Source organism: Embiotoca jacksoni, unplaced genomic scaffold (assembly GCF_022577435.1).
Source record: "Embiotoca jacksoni isolate LCO1_2020_lvr unplaced genomic scaffold, fEmbJac1.0.p SCAF_103, whole genome shotgun sequence".
Classification (NCBI taxonomy): domain Eukaryota; kingdom Metazoa; phylum Chordata; class Actinopteri; family Embiotocidae; genus Embiotoca; species Embiotoca jacksoni.
Genome location: NW_027185234.1, coordinates 76567 through 96883, shown reverse-complemented (window position 1 = coordinate 96883; position 20317 = coordinate 76567). Strand labels below are relative to the sequence as shown.

The following is a 20317-nucleotide window of genomic DNA, read 5'->3' as shown; positions in this document are numbered from 1 at the left end:
CTACAGTGTGTACTGTTGTGTTTACTACATTGTGTATTGTAGTATGTTTACTACAGTGCAATGTAACGTGTTTACTAGTGTGTACTGTTGTATGTTTACTACAGTGTGTACTGTAGTGTTTTACTACAGTGTGTAGTGTAGTGTGTCCTACAGTGTGTACTGTAGTGTGTTTACTACAGTGTGTACTGTCGTTTTTACAACAGTGTGTATTGTAATGTGTACTACAGTGTGTATTGTAGTGTGTTTACTACAGTGTGTATTGTAGTGTGTCCCACAGTGTGTACCGTAGTGTGTGCCACAGTGTACCGTAGTGTGTACTACAGTGTGTACCATAGTTTGTACCGTAGTGTGTACTAGTTTGTACTGTAGTGTGTTTACTACAGTTTGTACTGTAGTATGTTTACTACAGTGTGTACTATAATGTGTTTACTACAGTTTGTACTATAATGTGTTTACTACAGTTTGTACTGTAGTGTGTGTTAGGTTATGTTAGGTTAGGTTAGGTTAGGTTGTTAATTTATTCATCCCAGAGGGGAATTTTTTTTCGCTGTACTAGTGTGTAGTGTGTCCTACAGTGTGTACTGTAGTGTGTTTACTACAGTGTGTATTGTAGTGTGTTTACTACAGTGTGTACTGTTGTGTGTACTGTAGTGTATATACTAGTGTGTACCGTAGTGTGTACTACAGCGTGTATTGTTGTGTGCACTAGTGAGTACCGTAGTGTGTACTAGTGTGCAAAGTAGTGTGTAACGTAGCGTGTACTACAGTGTGTACCGTAGTGTGTACCACAGTGAGTACCATAGTGTGTACCGTAGTATGTGCCAGTGTACTGTGGTATGTTTACTACAGTGTGTACCGTAGTGTTTACTAAAGTGTACTGTAATGTGTTTACTACAGTTTGTACTGTAGTGTGTGTTAGGTTATGTTAGGTTAGGTTAGTTTAGGTAGTTACTTTATTCATCCCAGAGGGGGAAAGTTTTCGCTGTACTACAGTGTGTAGTGTGTCCTACAGTGTGTACTGTAGTGTGTTTACTACTGTGTGTATTGTAGTGTGTTTACTACAGTGTGTACTGTTGTGTGTACTGTAGTGTGTACTAGTGTGTACCATAGTGTGTACTACAGCGTGTATTGTAGTGTGCACTAGTGAGTACCGTAGTGTGTACTAGTGTGCAAAGTAGTGTGTAACGTAGCGTGTACTACAGTGTGTACCGTAGTGTGTACCACAGTGAGTACCATAGTGTGTACCATAGTATTTGCCAGTGTACTGTGGTATGTTTACTCCAGTGTGTACCGTAGTGTTTACTAAAGTGTACTGTAATGTGTTTACTACAGTTTGTACTGTAGTGTGTGTTAGGTTATGTTAGGTTAGGTTAGTTTAGGTAGTTACTTTATTCATCCCAGAGGGGGAAAGTTTTCGCTGTACTACAGTGTGTAGTGTGTCCTACAGTGTGTACTGTAGTGTGTTTACTACTGTGTGTATTGTAGTGTGTTTACTACAGTGTGTACTGTTGTGTGTACTGTAGTGTGTACTAGTGTGTACCATAGTGTGTACTACAGCGTGTATTGTAGTGTGTCCCACAGTGTGTACCGTAGTGTGTGCCACAGTGTGTACTGTAGTGTGTGTACTGCAGTGTAATGTAATGTTTTTACTAGTGTGTACTGTAGTGTGTGTCCTACAGTGTGTACTGTAGTGTGTTTACTACAGTGTGTATTGTAGTGTGTTTACTACAGTGTGTACTGTTGTGTGTACTGTAGTGTGTACTAGTGTGTACCATAGTGTGTACTACAGCGTGTATTGTAGTGTGCACTAGTGAGTACCGTAGTGTGTACTAGTGTGCAAAGTAGTGTGTAACGTAGCGTGTACTACAGTGTGTACCGTAGTGTGTACCACAGTGAGTACCATAGTGTGTACCGTAGTATGTGCCAGTGTACTGTGGTATGTTTACTACAGTGTGTACCGTAGTGTTTACTAAAGTGTACTGTAATGTGTTTAATACAGTGTGTACTGTTGTGTGTACTGTAGTGTGAGTACTAGTGTGTACCGTAGTATATGCCACAGTGTGTACCGTAGTGTGTCCCACAGTGTGTACTGTGGTGTTTACTACAGTGTGTACTGGAGTGTGTTTACTACAGTGTGTAGTGTAGTGTGTTTACTACAGTGTGTACTGTAGTGTGTACTAGTGTGTACCGTACTGTGTACCAGTGTGTACCGTAGTGTGTGCCAGTGTACCGTAGTGCGTACTACAGTGTGTTCCGTAGTGTGTACAGTAGTGTGTACTAGTGTGTACTGTAGTGTGTTTACTACAGTCTGTACTATAGTATGTTTACTACAGTGTAATGTAATGTCTTTACTACAGTGTGTACTGTAGTGTGTGTACTACAGTGTCCCCTGTTGTAAGTTTACTACAGTGTGTACTGTAGTATGTTCACTACAGTGTGTAGTGTGTTCTACAGTGTGTACTGTGGTGTGTTTACTACAGTGTGTACTGTAGTGTTTACTACAGTGTGTACTGTAGTGTGTGTTAGGTTATGTTAGGTTAGGTTAGGTTAGGTAGTTACTTTATTCATCCCAGTGGGGGAAAGTTTTCGCTGTACTACAGTGTGTAGTGTGTCCTACAGTGTGTACTGTATTGTGTTTACTACAGTGTGTATTGTAGTGTGTTTACTACAGTGTGTACTGTTGTGTGTGCGCTGTAGTGTGTACTAGTGTGTACCATAGTGTGTACTACAGAGTACCGTAGTGTGTCCCACAGTGTGTACCGTAGTGTGTGCCACACTGTGTACTGTAGTGTGTATACTGCAGTGTGTACTGTAGTGTGTTTACTACAGTGTGTATTGTAGTGTGTGTACTACAGTGTCCCCAGTAGTATAATTACTACAGTGTGTACTGTAGTACGTTCACTACAGTGTCTCCTGTAGTATGTTTACTACAGTGTGTAGTGTTGTGTGTACTGTAGTGTGTACTAGTGTGTACCATAGTATGTACTACAGTGTACCGTAGTGTGTCCCACAGTGTGTACCGTAGTGTGTGCCACAGTGTGTACTGTAGTGTGTGTACTGCAGTGTACTGTAGTGTGTTTACTACAGTGTGTATTGTAGTGAGTTTACTACAGTGTACTGTAGTATGTTTACTACAGTGTAATGTAACGTTTTTACTAGTGTGTACTGTAGTGTGTCCTACAGTGTGTACTGTAGTGTGTTTACTACAGTGTGTACTGTTGTGTGTACTGTAGTGTGTACTAGTGTGTACCATAGTGTGTACTACAGCGTGTATTATAGTGTGCACTAGTGAGTACCGTAGTGTGTACTAGTGTGCAAAGTAGTGTGTAACGTAGCGTGTACTACAGTGTGTACCGTAGTGTGTACCACAGTGAGTACCATAGTGTGTACCGTAGTATGTGCCAGTGTACTGTGGTATGTTTACTACAGTGTGTACCGTAGTGTTTACTAAAGTGTACTGTAATGTGTTTAATACAGTGTGTACTGTTGTGTGTACTGTAGTGTGAGTACTAGTGTGTACCGTAGTATATGCCACAGTGTGTACTGTAGTGTGTCCCACAGTGTGTACTGTGGTGTTTACTACAGTGTGTACTGGAGTGTGTTTACTACAGTGTGTAGTGTAGTGTGTTTACTACAGTGTGTACCGTAGTGTGTGCCAGTGTACAGTAGTGTGTACTATTGTGTACTGTAGTGTGTTTACTACAGTCTGTACTATAGTATGTTTACTACAGTGTAATGTAATGTGTTTACTACAGTGTGTACTGTAGTGTGTGTACTACAGTGTCCCCTGTTGTGAGTTTACTACAGTGTGTACTGTAGTATGTTCACTACAGTGTGTAGTGTGTCCTACAGTGTGTACTGTAGTGTGTTTACTACAGTGTGTATTGTAGTGTGTTTACTACAGTGTGTACTGTTGTGTGTGCTGTAGTGTGTACTAGTGTGTACCATAGTGTGTACTACAGAGTACCGTAGTGTCCCACAGTGTGTACCGTAGTGTGTGCCACACTGTGTACCGTAGTGTGTGCCACACTGTGTACTGTAGTGTGTATACTGCAGTGTGTACTGTAGTGTGTTTACTACAGTGTGTATTGTAGTGTGTTTACTACAGTGTACCGTAGTGTGTGCCACAGTGTACTGAAATGTGTTTACTACAGTGTGTACTGTAGTGTGTTTACTACAGTGTGTACTGTTGTGTTTACTACAGTGTGTACTGTAGTATGTTTACTACAGTGTAATGTAATGTGTTTACTACAGTGTGTACTGTAGTGTGTGTACTCGTGTCCCCTGTAGTATGTTTACTACAGTGTGTACTGTAGTATGTTCACTACAGTGTCTCCTGTAGTATGTTTACTACCGTGTGTAGTGTGTCCCACAGTGTGTACTGTAGTGTGTTTACTACAGTGTGTACTGTAGTGTTTACTACAGTGTGTACTGTATTGTGTTTACTACAGTTTGTACTGTAGTGTCTGTTAGGTTATGTTAGGTTAGGTCGTTACTTTATTAATCCGAGGGGACATTTTTTTTCGCTGTACTACAGTGTGCTGTGTCCTACAGTGTGTATTGTAGTGTGTGTACTACAGTGTGTACTGTAGTGTGTTTACTACAGTGTGTACTGTAGTATGTTCCCTACAGTGTCTCCTGTAGTATGTTTACTACCGTGTGTAGTGTGTCCTACAGTGTGTACTGTAGTGTTTACTACAGTGTGTACTGTAATGTGTTTACTACAGTTTGTACTGTAGTGTGTGTTAGGTTATGTTAGGTTAGGTAGTTACTTTATTAATCCCAGAGGGGACATTTTTTTCGCTGTACTACTGTGTAGTGTCCTACAGTGTGTATTGTAGTGTGTGTACTACAATGTGTACTGTAGTGTGTTTACTACAGTTGGTACTGTAGTATGTTTACTACAGTGTAATGTAACGTGTTTACTAGTGTGTGCTGTAGTGTGTGTACTACAGTGTCTCCTGTAGTATGTTTGCTACAGTGTGTACTGTTGTGTACTGTAGTGTGTACTACAGTGTGTACCGTAGTGTGTCCCACAGCGTGTACCATAGGGTGTGCCACAGTGTACCGTGCTGTGTACCAGTGTGTACCGTCGTGTGCCAGTGTAACGTAGTGTGTACCGTAGTGTGTACTGTAGTGTGTGTACTACAGTGTGTACTGTAGTATGTTTACTAGTGCACTGTAATGTGTTTACTACAGTGTGTACCGTAGTGTGTACTAGTGTGTACTGTAGTATATGCCACAGTGTGTACCGTAGTGTCCTACAGTGTGTACTGTAGTGTTTACTACAGTGTGTACTGTAGTATGTTTCCTACAGTGTGTACCGTAGTGTGTACTAGTGTGTACTAGTGTGTACCATAGTGTGTACCGTAGTATGTGCTAGTGTGTACCGTAGTGTTTACTATAGTGTGTACCGTAGTGTGTTTACTAGAGTGTGTACTATAGTGTGTTCTACAGTGTAATGTAGTGTGTTTACTAGATTGTGTACTGAGAGTGTGTACTACAGTGTACTGTAGTGGGTGTACTGTGTACTGTAGTGTGTGTCCTCCAGTGTGCACTGTAGTGCGTACCGTAGCGTGTACTGTAGTGTGTACTACAGCGTGCACTATAGTGCATGTCCTGTAGTGCATGTACTACAGTGCGTCTACTGTAGCATGTACTACAGTGCATGTACTATAATGTGTCTGTATTTGAGATCAGGGATGATGACACAAACCTTTCACATGTTTAATGACACGTACATTTTTACAAACATGACCATGTCATCAAATAATAATCAAAATTAAAAGGCAACATGTTTAATTTTTCGGTGACAATTACATACAAACACGACTGATATATATGCTCTACATTAAACTTTTTACACTCCTTTGTTCTCTGATATTTGAGAACAAAGAATGATTGACATTAAAAAGACAGCTGAAGAGGAGGAATTAAATCAGCAGCACTTCATATCTCTCTCAGTTCATTATAAACAGGGAGTACAAATCCTGTGACAAATGAAGCTACGGACACAATGACGGGAGAAGGTGCAGGCTACAAGGTTCACTCTACAAAGTGTTTAAAGCTGCGTCCACACGGAAACCGTTTCATCTTGAAACCAAAACAATCTGAGTTTGAGCACCGTTTCAGAACTAATCTGCGTCCATACGAAAACACCTGGAAACACAGAACTTCTCACGCATTGAACATCACCAGTGTTAGACACGTGACCTGTTGGAGGTTTACACGAGGAGTGAGATGGTTAGAGGGAGAATTGGAGATCACACAATCTAATTCTGCGCTTTCAGAAAAACTGCACTTCCTCCACTGTCCACTAGAGGCTGCAGCAGCGTGTCAGTCCTCAGACAGCCATGACATGTTTATAGGAGAAATAAACATGTTTATAGGAGAAATAAACACGTTTACAGAACAAATAAACACGTATACAGGAGAAATAACCATAATAACAGGAAGTAGGCCTAGTGACGTCACAGAGGCTACTTCCTGTTCTGTATACGGTCTGTGGGTGCAACTAGGCGCTCCAGGCTGATAACGCTGCTGTTGTAGGAGTTGTTGCATTATTAGAACCAATCAGGAAGTGAACGTCTCCTGTTCCCCTTCTAGGCTCACAAACAGGATGAGAAACACGCAGCACTGTAAACGCTCAGTGTAAACTAAGTTCTGCGTTTGAATATGTGTCAGTGTGGACGAAGCTCCAGACTTCTCTGAGAAGGCCACTCAGTGATGATACTGCAGAGGTGAACATGATCAATACACCAAAATAAACTGTCAGCGCCGCCTCCAAATGAACAAACTGCTTTAAAGGAAGTGTCCCACATTTTAGAGAATATATGTGTGTCATCTCACGGAGACAGAAGAACATTTTATTGAACTGTAGTTTTTCTCAGCTCAGTTCAGGACAGGGTTAGCCTAGCTTAGCATAAAGACAGAGGCAGGTGGAAGCTGTTAACTTGTTAGCTCGTTCTATCAACTCCCAACCTCTCCACAGCTGCTGGTCCCCGGGCGACAGTTATAAACACAAGTGTCATTTAAAAAGGCCACAAAAACAAAGTTAAACCTAAACCCTGCCTGAGGCCGTCACAGCTGACCTCACGCTGTTCTGTAACGGATCCGTCTGGACCTCAGGGAGGAGCACATGAACGATCTTTAGCTCTCCAGCTGCTAAACTCTGCTCTGTGTTCCCAGCTGATCTCTCGTCAGCTGGTAGTCACTCTTTAAAGATGGACCACACTTCCTCTCACTGAGGCCAACAGACAACAGCACCGTGCTGCAGGTGGTCACTGGTGCTGAGGTCCCGCCCACAGACCCATGTGACCCGTGTTCACTCAGACCAGCTGTCAATCACAACATAACATTTTATAGCATCAAATAAGTAATGAAAACCAACGTGATCAGCAGCGTGAACACGAAACAAACCTCTTGATATAAAGAGCTTCATTGTGACCTATGCTGCAACCAGCCACCAGGTGGGGATTCAGATGCTGAGATATAGTGTTATGAGAACAGACATATCATCTATCTATATATAGATATACATATATACATATATATCTATATATATATAGATGTATCTCATCCATGTCCACCTGCTGCCTACATGAGACACAGCAGGACGTCGTCTCTGTCCTCCAACAGGGACAAAGTGTCTCTGCTACTTTCAGACTGATGCAGTTGTCTTTTGCTCTTCCAGTGTAGTATAAATAGAAATATTACTTTGACCCGTCGCAGCGCCCTCTACGTGTCAGTCTGTGAATGAGGAGCATCAACAGCTGCAACATATCATTGTTACTTTAAAGCAGTGGTTCTCAAACCTTTTCTGTCATGACCCCCTTTGGAAGGAAATAAAATGTCATGCCCCCCCTCGCCCCAATAAAATGGTCAAAGTATAACTTGTATTGAAAGAAATCAGATCATAAACACTCCTTTATTCTTACTCTCAGTAATTTATGTTGTACCAAAGTGCAAAAAGCAAGTTTTACTTCAACAAACCACTTTAAGTGATATTCATCTCTAGACCGCTCCATCAATCCATTTTTCAATAATAGAGACAAATGAAACAACAAAAGGGCTTTCGCACCATCGGTGCTCAGGCCCTAACAAGAAAATCTTTCCCAATACATCTGTGAGATAGGCCAGTTTCATCAAACATTGTTAATCACTAAACTACTAAACAACTTCATACATGACTCCTCCTAAAAAACAATCTCATCTCTGAGCTCAAAGACTCCCGACAACAAGCAGCTCAAATATACAGGAAACAATCTGTGATCACATCAGCACTGTTTGATCATAAACACAGTGACAGCTCTCATTATATCATGGACACACTTCACCAGGTGACTCTCTTCACCAGGTGATTCAACCATCCTGTTGAGGCGAATCTGCAGACTATTTCCAGACTCAGTATTTTCGCACAGTGGTTAAGTGATAGTTATTGTGTATGTGGGTGTCTGTTTGTCTGTGTGTGTGGGTCTGTCTATGTGTCTATGTGTGTGTGTCCTAGACCTAACACACACTGTCCTAGACGTAACACAGCGTCCTAGACCTAACACTGTCCTAGACGTAACACAGAGTCCTAGACCTAACACACAGTATCCTATACCTAACAAATAGTGTCCTACACATAATGCAGTGTCCTACACCTAACACAGGGTGTCCTAGATCAAAAACAGGGAGTCCTAAATCAACAGTGGGTCCTAGGCCTAACACACAGTGTCCAAGACCTAACAGTGTCCTGGACCTAACACAGTGTCCTAAACCGAACACAGTGTCCCAGACCTAACACAGTATCCTAGACCTAACACAGTGTCCTAGGCCTACCACAGGTGTTCTAGACCTACCAGTGTCCTAGACATAACACCTATCACAGTGTCCTAGACCTAACACACAGTATCCTATACCTAATAAATAGTGTCCCAGATATGACGCAGTGTCCTACACCTAACAGTGTCCTAGACATAACACACAGTTTCCTAGACATAACAGTGTCCTAGACCTAACACATTGTCCTAGACCTAACACAGTGCCCTAGACCTAACACAGTGTCCTAGCCATAACACAGTGTCCTAGCCATAACAGTGTCCTAGACCAAACACACTGACCTAGACCTAAAACAGTGTCCTAGACCTAACAAAGTGTGTCCTAGACCTAACACAGGGTGTCCTAGATCTAACACAGTGTCTTAGGTGTAACAGTGTCCTAGACCTAACACACTGTCCTAGACGTAACACGGGGTGTACTAGACGTAACTGTTCTAGACAGGGTGTCATAGACTTAACACAGTGTCCTAGACATAACACGGAGTGTCTTAAACATAACACAGTGTCCTAGACATAACACACGGTGTCCTTGACCTAAAACAGGGTGTCCTACACCTAACACATTGTCCTAGACCTAACACATTGTCCTAGACCTAACACAGTGCCCTAGACCTAACACAGTGTCCTAGCCATAACACAGTGTCCTAGACCAAACACACTGACCTAGACCTAACACAGTGTCCTAGACATAAGTGTTCCAGAAGACCTAACACACAGTGTATTATATTTTTAACAGTTTCCTAGACCTAACACAGTGTCTTAGACATAACATAGTTTACTAGAAATGAACACAGTGTCCTAAGCCTAACACACAGTGCCCTAGACCTAACAGTGTCCTAGACCTAACACAGATTGTCCTAGACCTAACACAGTGTCCTTGACATAACACAGAGGTTCCTAGACATAACAGTGTCCTAGACCAAACACACTGAACTAGACATAACAGTGTCCGAGACATAACACATGGTGTCCTATACCTAACAAGGGGTGTCCTAGACGTAACAGTTTCCTAGACATAACACAGTGTCCTAGTCATAACATAGTGCCCTAGACATAACACAGTGTTCTAGACGTAACACAGTGTCTTAGACTTAACAGTGTCATAGACCTAACACAGGGTGTCCTAAACCTAACACACTGTCCTAGACCTAACACATGGTGTACTAGACGTAACTGTTCTAGACCTAACAGGGTGTCGTAGACTTAACACAGATTGTCCTAGACATAACACAGTGTCTTAGACATGACAAATGGTGTCCTTGACCTAAAACAGGGTGTCCTAGACCTAACACTAAGTGTTCCAGACCTAACACAGTGTCCTAGACCTAACACAGAGTTTCCTAGACATAACAGAGTGGTCTACACCTAACAAGCTGTCCTAGACCTAACACAGATTGTCCTAGACCTAACAGTGTCCTTGACATAACACAGAGGTTCCTAGACATAACAGTGTCCGAGACATAACAGTATCCTAGACATGTGTTCTGGAAGACCTAACACACGGTGTATTAGATTTTTAACAGTGTCCTAGACCCAACACAGTGTCCTAGACCTAACACACTTTCCTAGACCTAACACGGGGTGTCCTAGACTTACCACAGGGTGTCGTAGACTTAACACAGGGTGTCCTAGACCTAACACACTGTCCTAGACATAAAACAGTGTTCTAGACCTAACACAGGGTGCCCTAGACCTAACACAGGGTGTCCTAGACCTAACACAGTGTTCTAGACGTAACACAGTGTCTTAGACTTAACAGTGTCATAGACCTAACACAGGGTGTCCTAGACCTAACACAGGGTGTCCTAGACCTAACACAGTGTTCTAGACGTAACACAGTGTCTTAGACTTAACAGTGTCATAGACCTAACACAGGGTGTCCTAGACCTAACACGTGGTGTACTAGACGTAACTGTTCTCGACCTAACAGGGTGTCGTAGACTTAACACAGTGTCCTAGATATAACACGGAGTGTCTTAGACATAACACTCAGTGTTCTAGAACTAACACAGTGTCCTAGACCTAACAGTGTGTCCTAGACCTAGCACAGATTGACCCTGAGTGGTTGCAGTCACCTAACATTAGTTCCGCATAACATTGTTCCACCCAGCCAACACTCCCTCCATCCCCCCTTCCCCTTCATGTCTATGTCCCTCAAGGGGGGGACGCCCCACCACTTTGAGAACCACTGCTTTAAGGGCACTTCATTATTAGTCATATGCACCTCCACAGGCTAACTACTGAGCCGCTAACAACACTAACAGCTTCCATCTTGTCCCAGCGACGTATCCACCAAGGACATGTCCTTTAAATTCAGGGTGACAAACAGGAAGTCCTACACAAACCACAGAAACAGGAAGTGTTTTCAGAAATCACAGCACAAGGACAGATTTGGTTTAAGTGATGACCTCGACACTACAGAGGTGTTCAACACAGCCGTGTTTATCCTGTGTGGGCAGGAGACCTGTGATGAAAGCTCCGCACCATCATCATCAGTGTGTTTTCTCTGTAAACCAGATGCTCTTCACCAAGAGACCGTGTTCTGATGAATGAACTGTGGGAGGTGTTGGTCCACTCGGTGTGAAGAGGTTTCAGGGGAATCTACAGTGATGGAGGAGGAACATCAACTCTACATGTCGTGACATCACAGGAAGCAGTCGTCTCCTCAGTGAGGGAACATAAGATCAGTCAAAGCCGGAAGCCGGTCGGCCTACAGGCCACACTGAGACTGCTGCCGGTGTCGGCGGACGCTGCACATCTGGCTGAAGGACTGTCCGCACCGGGAGCAGCTGTAGGGTTTCTCCTGTGTGTGAACGGTGCGGTGCCTCTTCAGGTGGCTTGACGAGATGAAGCTCTTCCCGCACAGCGTACATCGATAGCGCCTCTCCCCAGTGTGGATGAGGAGGTGGACCCGCAGGTTGTTGGGCTGGGCGAAGCCCTTCCCACAGTGGGGGCAGGTGTAGGGTCTCTCTCCTGTGTGCACCCTCTGGTGCAGCTCCAGAGCTGCCGTACTGGAGAACACACGACCGCACACGCCGCACACGGCAGGTTCTTTAGCAGCAGCAGCGCCGCTCCGGTAGGGCCGCCTCTGGCTGGACGAGGTGGCAGAAGGAGCTGTGGGGGGAGGGGGAGGAGGAGGTGCAGCACCGACAGCTGCTGCGGCAGCGGCGGCCATGTCGAAGGAGGCGGCAAACGCAGCCATCTCGTGAGCGGCGCCGGTGAAGAGCATGGTGGGGGGTCCGTCCAGACTGTCGGCCCCCTGAGAGGGGAAGGAGGCCGACGGGTGTCCAGTATCTGAGTTTCCCAAACCCAGCTGAGCGACTGCATACGCTGCCCCCAGGTGGCTGACCCGCTCCTGCATCCAGGCCAGGTCCAGGCCCAGGCTGCTGAGGCGGTCTGGGCTCGGTGCATTTGAGGCTGCAGGGGCCGATAGCTGAGAGGGATGAAGTTCGTTTTCTGTCGGGTTGTCCGCCTGGACCTCCGGTTTCAGAGCGCCGTCCGGTTGGACCCCCGTGAGGTCCCCGCAGGCGGCTTCAGCGGTCGCGCCCTCTCCACTGCTCACTGTCACACTGGTACCTGGAGGCTTGGTGGACTTATGTTTAGCTCGAGGTCTGCATGTCAGGTCCACTGTGGCGTCAGTAAGGGAGGTGGGGGTGGAGGAGGCTAAGCCGGTGACACTGGTGTCGAGACCAGTATCAGTGGGGGTGGGCTCGTCACTGGGCACCAGGGCTGCAGGGGCACATAGGAGCAGAGAGGAACCAATGAAGGGAACCATTCAGAAACATCACTGCTGGGTTCTCATCAGGAACTGCAGCACTCCAAAGATCAGACCGACGACTTTCATTTGGTTCATAGTTATTCTAAAAGAATCTGAGCATGACATGGAGACACGTGTAACATTACTCAATCAGAGAACTACACTCACCAGTAGAGAACCACACTCAGAACCACACTCACCTGTAGAGAACTACACTCACCTGTAGAGAGGCCACACTTACCTGTAGAGAACCACACTCACCTGTAGAGAGGCTACACTTACCTGTAGAGAACCACACTCACCTGTAGAGAGAGAACCATAATCACCAGTAGAGAACTACGCTCACCTGTAGAGAGGCCACACTTACCTGTAGAGAACCACACTCACCTGTAGAGAGGCCACACTTACCTGTAGAGAACCACACTCACCTGTAGAGAGAGAACCATAATGACCAGTAGAGAACCACACTCACCTGTAGAGAACCACACTCACCTGTAGAGAGGCCACACTCACCTGTAGAGAGAGAACCATAATCACCAGCAGAGAACCACACTCACCTGTAGAGAACCACACTCACCTGTAGAGAGGCCACACTCACCTGTAGAGAGAGAATCACACTCACAAGTAGAGAACCACACTCACCTGTAGGGAACCGCACTCACCTGTAGGGAATTGCACTCACCTGTAGGGAACCGCACTCACCTGTAGAGAACCACACTATCCTGTAGAGAACCACACTATCCTGTAAAGAACCACACTCACCTGTAGAGAGGCCACACTCTGCCCTGATGTTCACCTCCACCTTGAGGTCCAGGTTGCAGTTGTCTTTTTCCTCTTTCTCCTGCTTCACCAGTGGCAGCATCTTAACTTCCTCCTGCTGGGAACCAGAGAAAAGGAGCTAGCAGACAGATCTGTACAGATATTCAACATGTGGACCACCTGAAACCTCGTTATCAAAGACAAGTTCTCCACAACACATTGTTCTATGTACACTGTGAGGGAAGCAGCAGGAAGTTAGAAAAACAGCCAAACACATCCTGCTGGGAAACGTCATCACATCTCTACTGACACTCCCCACCATCATGTTACCGTGACATCACTTCCTTAAACACGATGGGAAATCACGTGACATCACTTCCTTAAACATGGTGTAAAATCACGTGACATCACTTCCTTAAACAGTATGAAATCACGTGACATCACTTCCTCAAACACGGTGTAAAATCACGTGACATCACTCCATTAAACACGATGTGAAATCACATGACATCACATCCTTAAACATGGTGTAAAATCAAATGACATCACTTCCTTAAACAGTGTGAAATCACGTGACATCACTTCCTCAAACACGGTGTAAAAACACGTGACATCACTTCCTCAAACGGTGTAAAATCACGTGACATCACTCCCTTAAACAGTGTAAAATCACGTGACATCACTTCCTCAATCACGGTGTAAAATCACATGACATCACTTCCTTAAACTGTGAAATCACGTGACATCACTTCCTCAAACGGTGTAAAATCACGTGACATCACTTCCTTAAACAGTGTAAAATCACATGACATCACTTCTTTAAACAGTGTGAAATCACGTGACATCACTTCCTTAAACTGTGAAATCACATGACACCACTTCCTTAAACACAGTGTAAAATCACATGACATCACTTCCTTAAACAGTGAGAAATCATGTGACATCACTTCCTCAAACACGGTGTAAAATCACGTGACATCAGTCCCTTAAACACGATGTGAAATCACATGACATCACTTCCTTAAACAGTGTGAAATCATGTGACATCACTTCCTTAAACAGTGTGAAATCACATGACATCACTTCCTTAAACTGTGAAATCACGTGACACCACTTCCTTAAACACGATGTGAAATCACATGACATCACTTCCTCAAACACGGTGTAAAATCACAGGACATCACTTCCTTAAACAGTGTGAAATCATGTGACATCACTTCCTTCAACACTATGGGAAATCACGTGACATCACTCCCTTAAACACGATGCGAAATCACATGACATCACTTCCTCAAACACGGTGTAAAATCACATGACATCACTTCCTTAAACAGTGTGAAATCACGTGACATCACTTCCTTAAACACGGTGTAAAATCATATGACATCACTTCCTTAAACAGTGTGAAATCATGTGACATCACTTCCTTAAACACGGTGTAAAGTCACGTGACATCACTTCCTTAAACAGTGTGAAATCACATGACATCACTTCCTTAAACACGATAGGAAATCACGTGACATCACTTCCTTAAACAGTGTGAAATCACGTGACATCACTTCCTCAAACACGGTGTAAAATCATTTGACATCACTTCCTTAAACACGATGGGAAATCATGTGACATCACTCCCTTAAACACAATGTGAAATCACGTGACATCACTTCCTTAAACAGTGTGAAATCACGTGACATCACTTCCTCAAACACGGTGTGTGGGCGTTAAATCACGTGACATCACTTCCTCAAACGGTGTAAAATCACGTGACATCACTCCCTTAAACAGTGTAAAATCACGTGACATCACTTCCTCAATCACGGTGTAAAATCACTTGACATCACTTCCTTAAACTGTGAAATCACGTGACATCACTTCCTCAAACAGTGTAAAATCACGTGACATCACTTCCTTAAACTGTGAAATCACATGACACCACTTCCTTAAACACAGTGTAAAATCACATGACATCACTTCCTCAAACGGTGTAAAATCACGTGACATCACTTCCTTAAACTGTGAAATCACATGACACCACTTCCTTAAACAGTGTAAAATCACATGACATCACTTCCTTAAACAGTGTGAAATCATGTGACATCACTTCCTCAAACACGGTGTAAAATCACGTGACATCAGTCCCTTAAACACGATGTGAAATCACATGACATCACTTCCTTAAACAGTGTGAAATCATGTGACATCACTTCCTTAAACAGTGTGAAATCACGTGGCATCACTTCCTTAAACTGTGAAATCACGTGACATCACTTCCTTAAACACGATGTGAAATCACATGACATCACTTCCTCAAACACGGTGTAAAATCACAGGACATCACTTCCTTAAACAGTGTGAAATCATGTGACATCACTTCCTTCAACACTATGGGAAATCACGTGACATCACTTCCTCAAACACGGTGTAAAATCATATGACATCACTTCCTTAAACAGTGTGAAATCATGTGACCACTTCCTTAAACTGTGAAATCACATGACACCACTTCCTTAAACAGTGTAAAATCACATGACATCACTTCCTTAAACAGTGTGAAATCATGTGACATCACTTCCTTAAACAGTGTGAAATCATGTGACATCACTTCCTTCAACACTATGGGAAATCACGTGACATCACTCCCTTAAACACGATGCGAAATCACATGACATCACTTCCTCAAACACGGTGTAAAATCACATGACATCACTTCCTTAAACAGTGTGAAATCACGTGACATCACTTCCTTAAACACGGTGTAAAATCATATGACATCACTTCCTTAAACAGTGTGAAATCATGTGACATCACTTCCTTAAACACGGTGTAAAGTCACGTGACATCACTTCCTTAAACAGTGTGAAATCACGTGACATCACTTCCTTAAACACGATAGGAAATCACGTGACATCACTTCCTTAAACAGTGTGAAATCACGTGACATCACTTCGTCAAACACGGTGTAAAATCATTTGACATCACTTCCTTAAACACGATGGGAAATCATGTGACATCACTCCCTTAAACACAATGTGAAATCACGTGACATCACTTCCTTAAACAGTGTGAAATCATGTGACATCACTTCCTTCAACACTATGGGAAATCACGTGACATCACTCCCTTAAACACGATGTGAAATCACATGACATCACTTCCTCAAACACGGTGTAAAATCATATGACATCACTTCCTTAAACAGTGTGAAATCATGTGACCACTTCCTTAAACTGTGAAATCACATGACACCACTTCCTTAAACAGTGTAAAATCACGTGACATCACTTCCTTAAACAGTGTGAAGTCATGTGACATCACTTCCTTCAACACTATGGGAAATCACGTGACATCACTCCCTTAAACACGATGCGAAATCACATGACATCACTTCCTCAAACACGGTGTAAAATCACATGACATCACTTCCTTAAACAGTGTGAAATCATGTGACATCACTTCCTTAAACACGGTGTAAAGTCACGTGACATCACTTCCTTAAACACGATAGGAAATCACGTGACATCACTTCCTTAAACAGTGTGAAATCACGTGACATCACTTCCTCAAACACGGTGTAAAATCATTTGACATCACTTCCTTAAACAGTGTGAAATCATGTGACATCACTTCCTCAAACACGGTGTAAAATCACGTGACATCAGTCCCTTAAACACGATGTGAAATCACATGACATCACTTCCTTAAACAGTGTGAAATCATGTGACATCACTTCCTTAAACAGTGTGAAATCACGTGGCATCACTTCCTTAAACTGTGAAATCACGTGACATCACTTCCTTAAACACGATGTGAAATCACATGACATCACTTCCTCAAACACGGTGTAAAATCACAGGACATCACTTCCTTAAACAGTGTGAAATCATGTGACATCACTTCCTTAAACAGTGTGAAATCATGTGACATCACTTCCTTCAACACTATGGGAAATCACGTGACATCACTTCCTCAAACACGGTGTAAAATCATATGACATCACTTCCTTAAACAGTGTGAAATCATGTGACCACTTCCTTAAACTGTGAAATCACATGACACCACTTCCTTAAACAGTGTAAAATCACATGACATCACTTCCTTAAACAGTGTGAAATCATGTGACATCACTTCCTTAAACAGTGTGAAATCATGTGACATCACTTCCTTCAACACTATGGGAAATCACGTGACATCACTCCCTTAAACACGATGCGAAATCACATGACATCACTTCCTCAAACACGGTGTAAAATCACATGACATCACTTCCTTAAACAGTGTGAAATCACGTGACATCACTTCCTTAAACACGGTGTAAAATCATATGACATCACTTCCTTAAACAGTGTGAAATCATGTGACCACTTCCTTAAACTGTGAAATCACATGACACCACTTCCTTAAACAGTGTAAAATCACGTGACATCACTTCCTTAAACAGTGTGAAGTCATGTGACATCACTTCCTTCAACACTATGGGAAATCACGTGACATCACTCCCTTAAACACGATGCGAAATCACATGACATCACTTCCTCAAACACGGTGTAAAATCACATGACATCACTTCCTTAAACAGTGTGAAATCATGTGACATCACTTCCTTAAACACGGTGTAAAGTCACGTGACATCACTTCCTTAAACAGTGTGAAATCACATGACATCACTTCCTTAAACACGATAGGAAATCACGTGACATCACTTCCTTAAACAGTGTGAAATCACGTGACATCACTCCCTTAAACAGTGTAAAATCACGTGACATCACTTCCTCAATCACAGTGTAAAATCACATGACATCACTTCCTTAAACTGTGAAATCACGTGACATCACTTCCTCAAACGGTGTAAAATCACGTGACATCACTTCCTCAAACGGTGTAAAATCACGTGACATCACTTCCTTAAACTGTGAAATCACATGACACCACTTCCTTAAACAGTGTAAAATCACATGACATCACTTCCTTAAACAGTGTGAAATCATGTGACATCACTTCCTCAAACACGGTGTAAAATCACGTGACATCAGTCCCTTAAACACGATGTGAAATCACATGACATCACTTCCTTAAACAGTGTGAAATCATGTGACATCACTTCCTTAAACACGGTGTAAAATCACATGACATCACTTCCTTAAACAGTGTGAAATCATGTGACCACTTCCTTAAACACGGTGTAAAATCACATGACATCACTTCCTTAAACAGTGTGAAATCATATGACATCACTTCCTTAAACACGATAGGAAATCACGTGACATCACTTCCTTAAACACGACGTGAAATCACATGACATCACTTCCTTAAACACGATAGGAAATCACGTGACATCACTTCCTTAAACTGTGAAATCACGTGACATCACTTCCTCAAACACGGTGTAAAATCATTTGACATCACTTCCTTAAACACGATGTGAAATCACGTGACATCACTTCCTCAAACACGGTGTGTGGGCGTTAAATCACGTGACATCACTTCCTCAAACGGTGTAAAATCACGTGACATCACTCCCTTAAACAGTGTAAAATTACGTGACATCACTTCCTCAATCACGGTGTAAAATCACATGACATCACTTCCTTAAACTGTGAAATCACGTGACATCACTTCCTCAAACGGTGTAAAATCACGTGACATCACTTCCTTAAACTGTGTGACATCAAGTGATATCACTTCCTTAAACAGTGTGAAATCACGTGACATCACTTCCTCAAACACGGTGTGTGGGCGTTAAATCACGTGACATCACTATATTTACCTTTGAAATTTGATGAAATGCTCGGTCTTCAGCAGCAGGCGGCGCCAGAGAGGCACGGTAGTCAGCTCCTGGAACAAAACGCAGAAACCTGAACAGTTCATCATCTTCATCATCACAGGTCAGATGGGAAGACGATGATGATAATGTTTCACTCAGTGATGATGATGAAGATGATGATGTGTGACAAACTCTTTAACACCCCCTGATGCGTCCTGATCTGTGACGGTGCAGCTGAGGCCCCGCCCCCTTCCCTCTGCACGTCTTACCTCCCGGTGGCCTGAAATGAACGGCGTGCAGACTCCGTCTCCTCATCTTCCTCTCGTAGCTCCTCATCTTCACGTCCATCTCGCGCACCTTCTGCCGCAGCGCGTCGTTCTCCTTGCCGCTCCTCTGCCGCTCCTGCTCCATCTGGGAGCGCAGCGCCGCGTATCCGTCCTCCACCAGTTTGCAGATCTCCGCCACCGCAGAGTTGGCGAGTATCTCGATGATCGAGGCGATCTGCGCCTGGAAGCCGACACAGTCCGCCATCATCCGCTCTGTCGGTGTCTTCCTGCGCGGGCAGATGCGCGCGGCGGACGGCGGCCGCTGCTGCTGCGGTGCTGGGACGTCGACAGATCCGCAGACACACAGAACCTCCGGTCCGGTTCTCTGTCGGCCGCCTTTAACGTGCCCGGCAATGTTGTGGCTCTGAGGAGCCAGAGTCGCCTCCTGATGACGTCAGTTTGTTGTTCAGCATCACTCCACAGGCTGCTGTCCGTTTGGACCCCCGTGATGAAGATTAATAATACAAATAATATTTTAATTATTAGAATCTTTATTAATTTGTATGATCTTTAAATAGGCTTCTCTGCTAAGTTCATATTGCATCTGCTGTTTTAGGTTATCTAGATTGATAAACTAGTTTGGTTCTGCTTCCTGGAATTTGTATGACAGGATTCTGTTTTTCACTCAAAGACAGATTTGTTTTTATTCAAGTGAGAGTTAAACTGCTGGACTTTTATTCCAATTCTATTAAGAACTAAGTTCTATTTGACTTTCTACCTTTGAGGTAAATAGATTTTGTCCAGAACCAGTTTGTGGCAATATTTGGAGATTTTGTGGAAAGTTTCTTTTGTTTAGAAATCAGCTGAGTTTGTATTATATATACATATATATTATATAATGCTCCCCTATTTGAACCACCTGTAGGTGTAATGAGCAGGGGGGTGTGGTCAG

At 43.5% G+C, this 20317-nt stretch overlaps 1 protein-coding gene across 3 annotated transcripts; it reads right to left on the bottom strand.

Moving 5' to 3' along the window:
- Nucleotides 1–5342: 5342 nt before the first annotated feature.
- LOC138213724 (uncharacterized) lies at nucleotides 5343–19894 on the bottom strand. 3 transcript variants are annotated; one of them, XR_011179555.1, is made up of 5 exons: nucleotides 19369–19893; nucleotides 19103–19170; nucleotides 13342–13456; nucleotides 9336–12551; nucleotides 5343–9150 (listed from the first exon to the last, which is right to left on the bottom strand). XR_011179555.1 is itself a non-coding variant. In XM_069174988.1 (4 exons), the coding sequence occupies exons 1-4, from the start codon at nucleotides 19631–19633 to the stop codon at nucleotides 11533–11535; spliced, it is 1464 nt and encodes a 487-aa protein (XP_069031089.1). In that variant the 5' UTR covers nucleotides 19634–19894; the 3' UTR covers nucleotides 5343–11532. The 3 variants fall into 3 exon arrangements, 2 of the variants coding, with proteins under 2 accessions (XP_069031089.1, XP_069031081.1); XM_069174988.1 differs by having other exon boundaries at nucleotides 5343–12551; nucleotides 13342–13453; nucleotides 19369–19894; XM_069174980.1 differs by having other exon boundaries at nucleotides 5343–12551.
- Nucleotides 19895–20317: the final 423 nt, after the last annotated feature.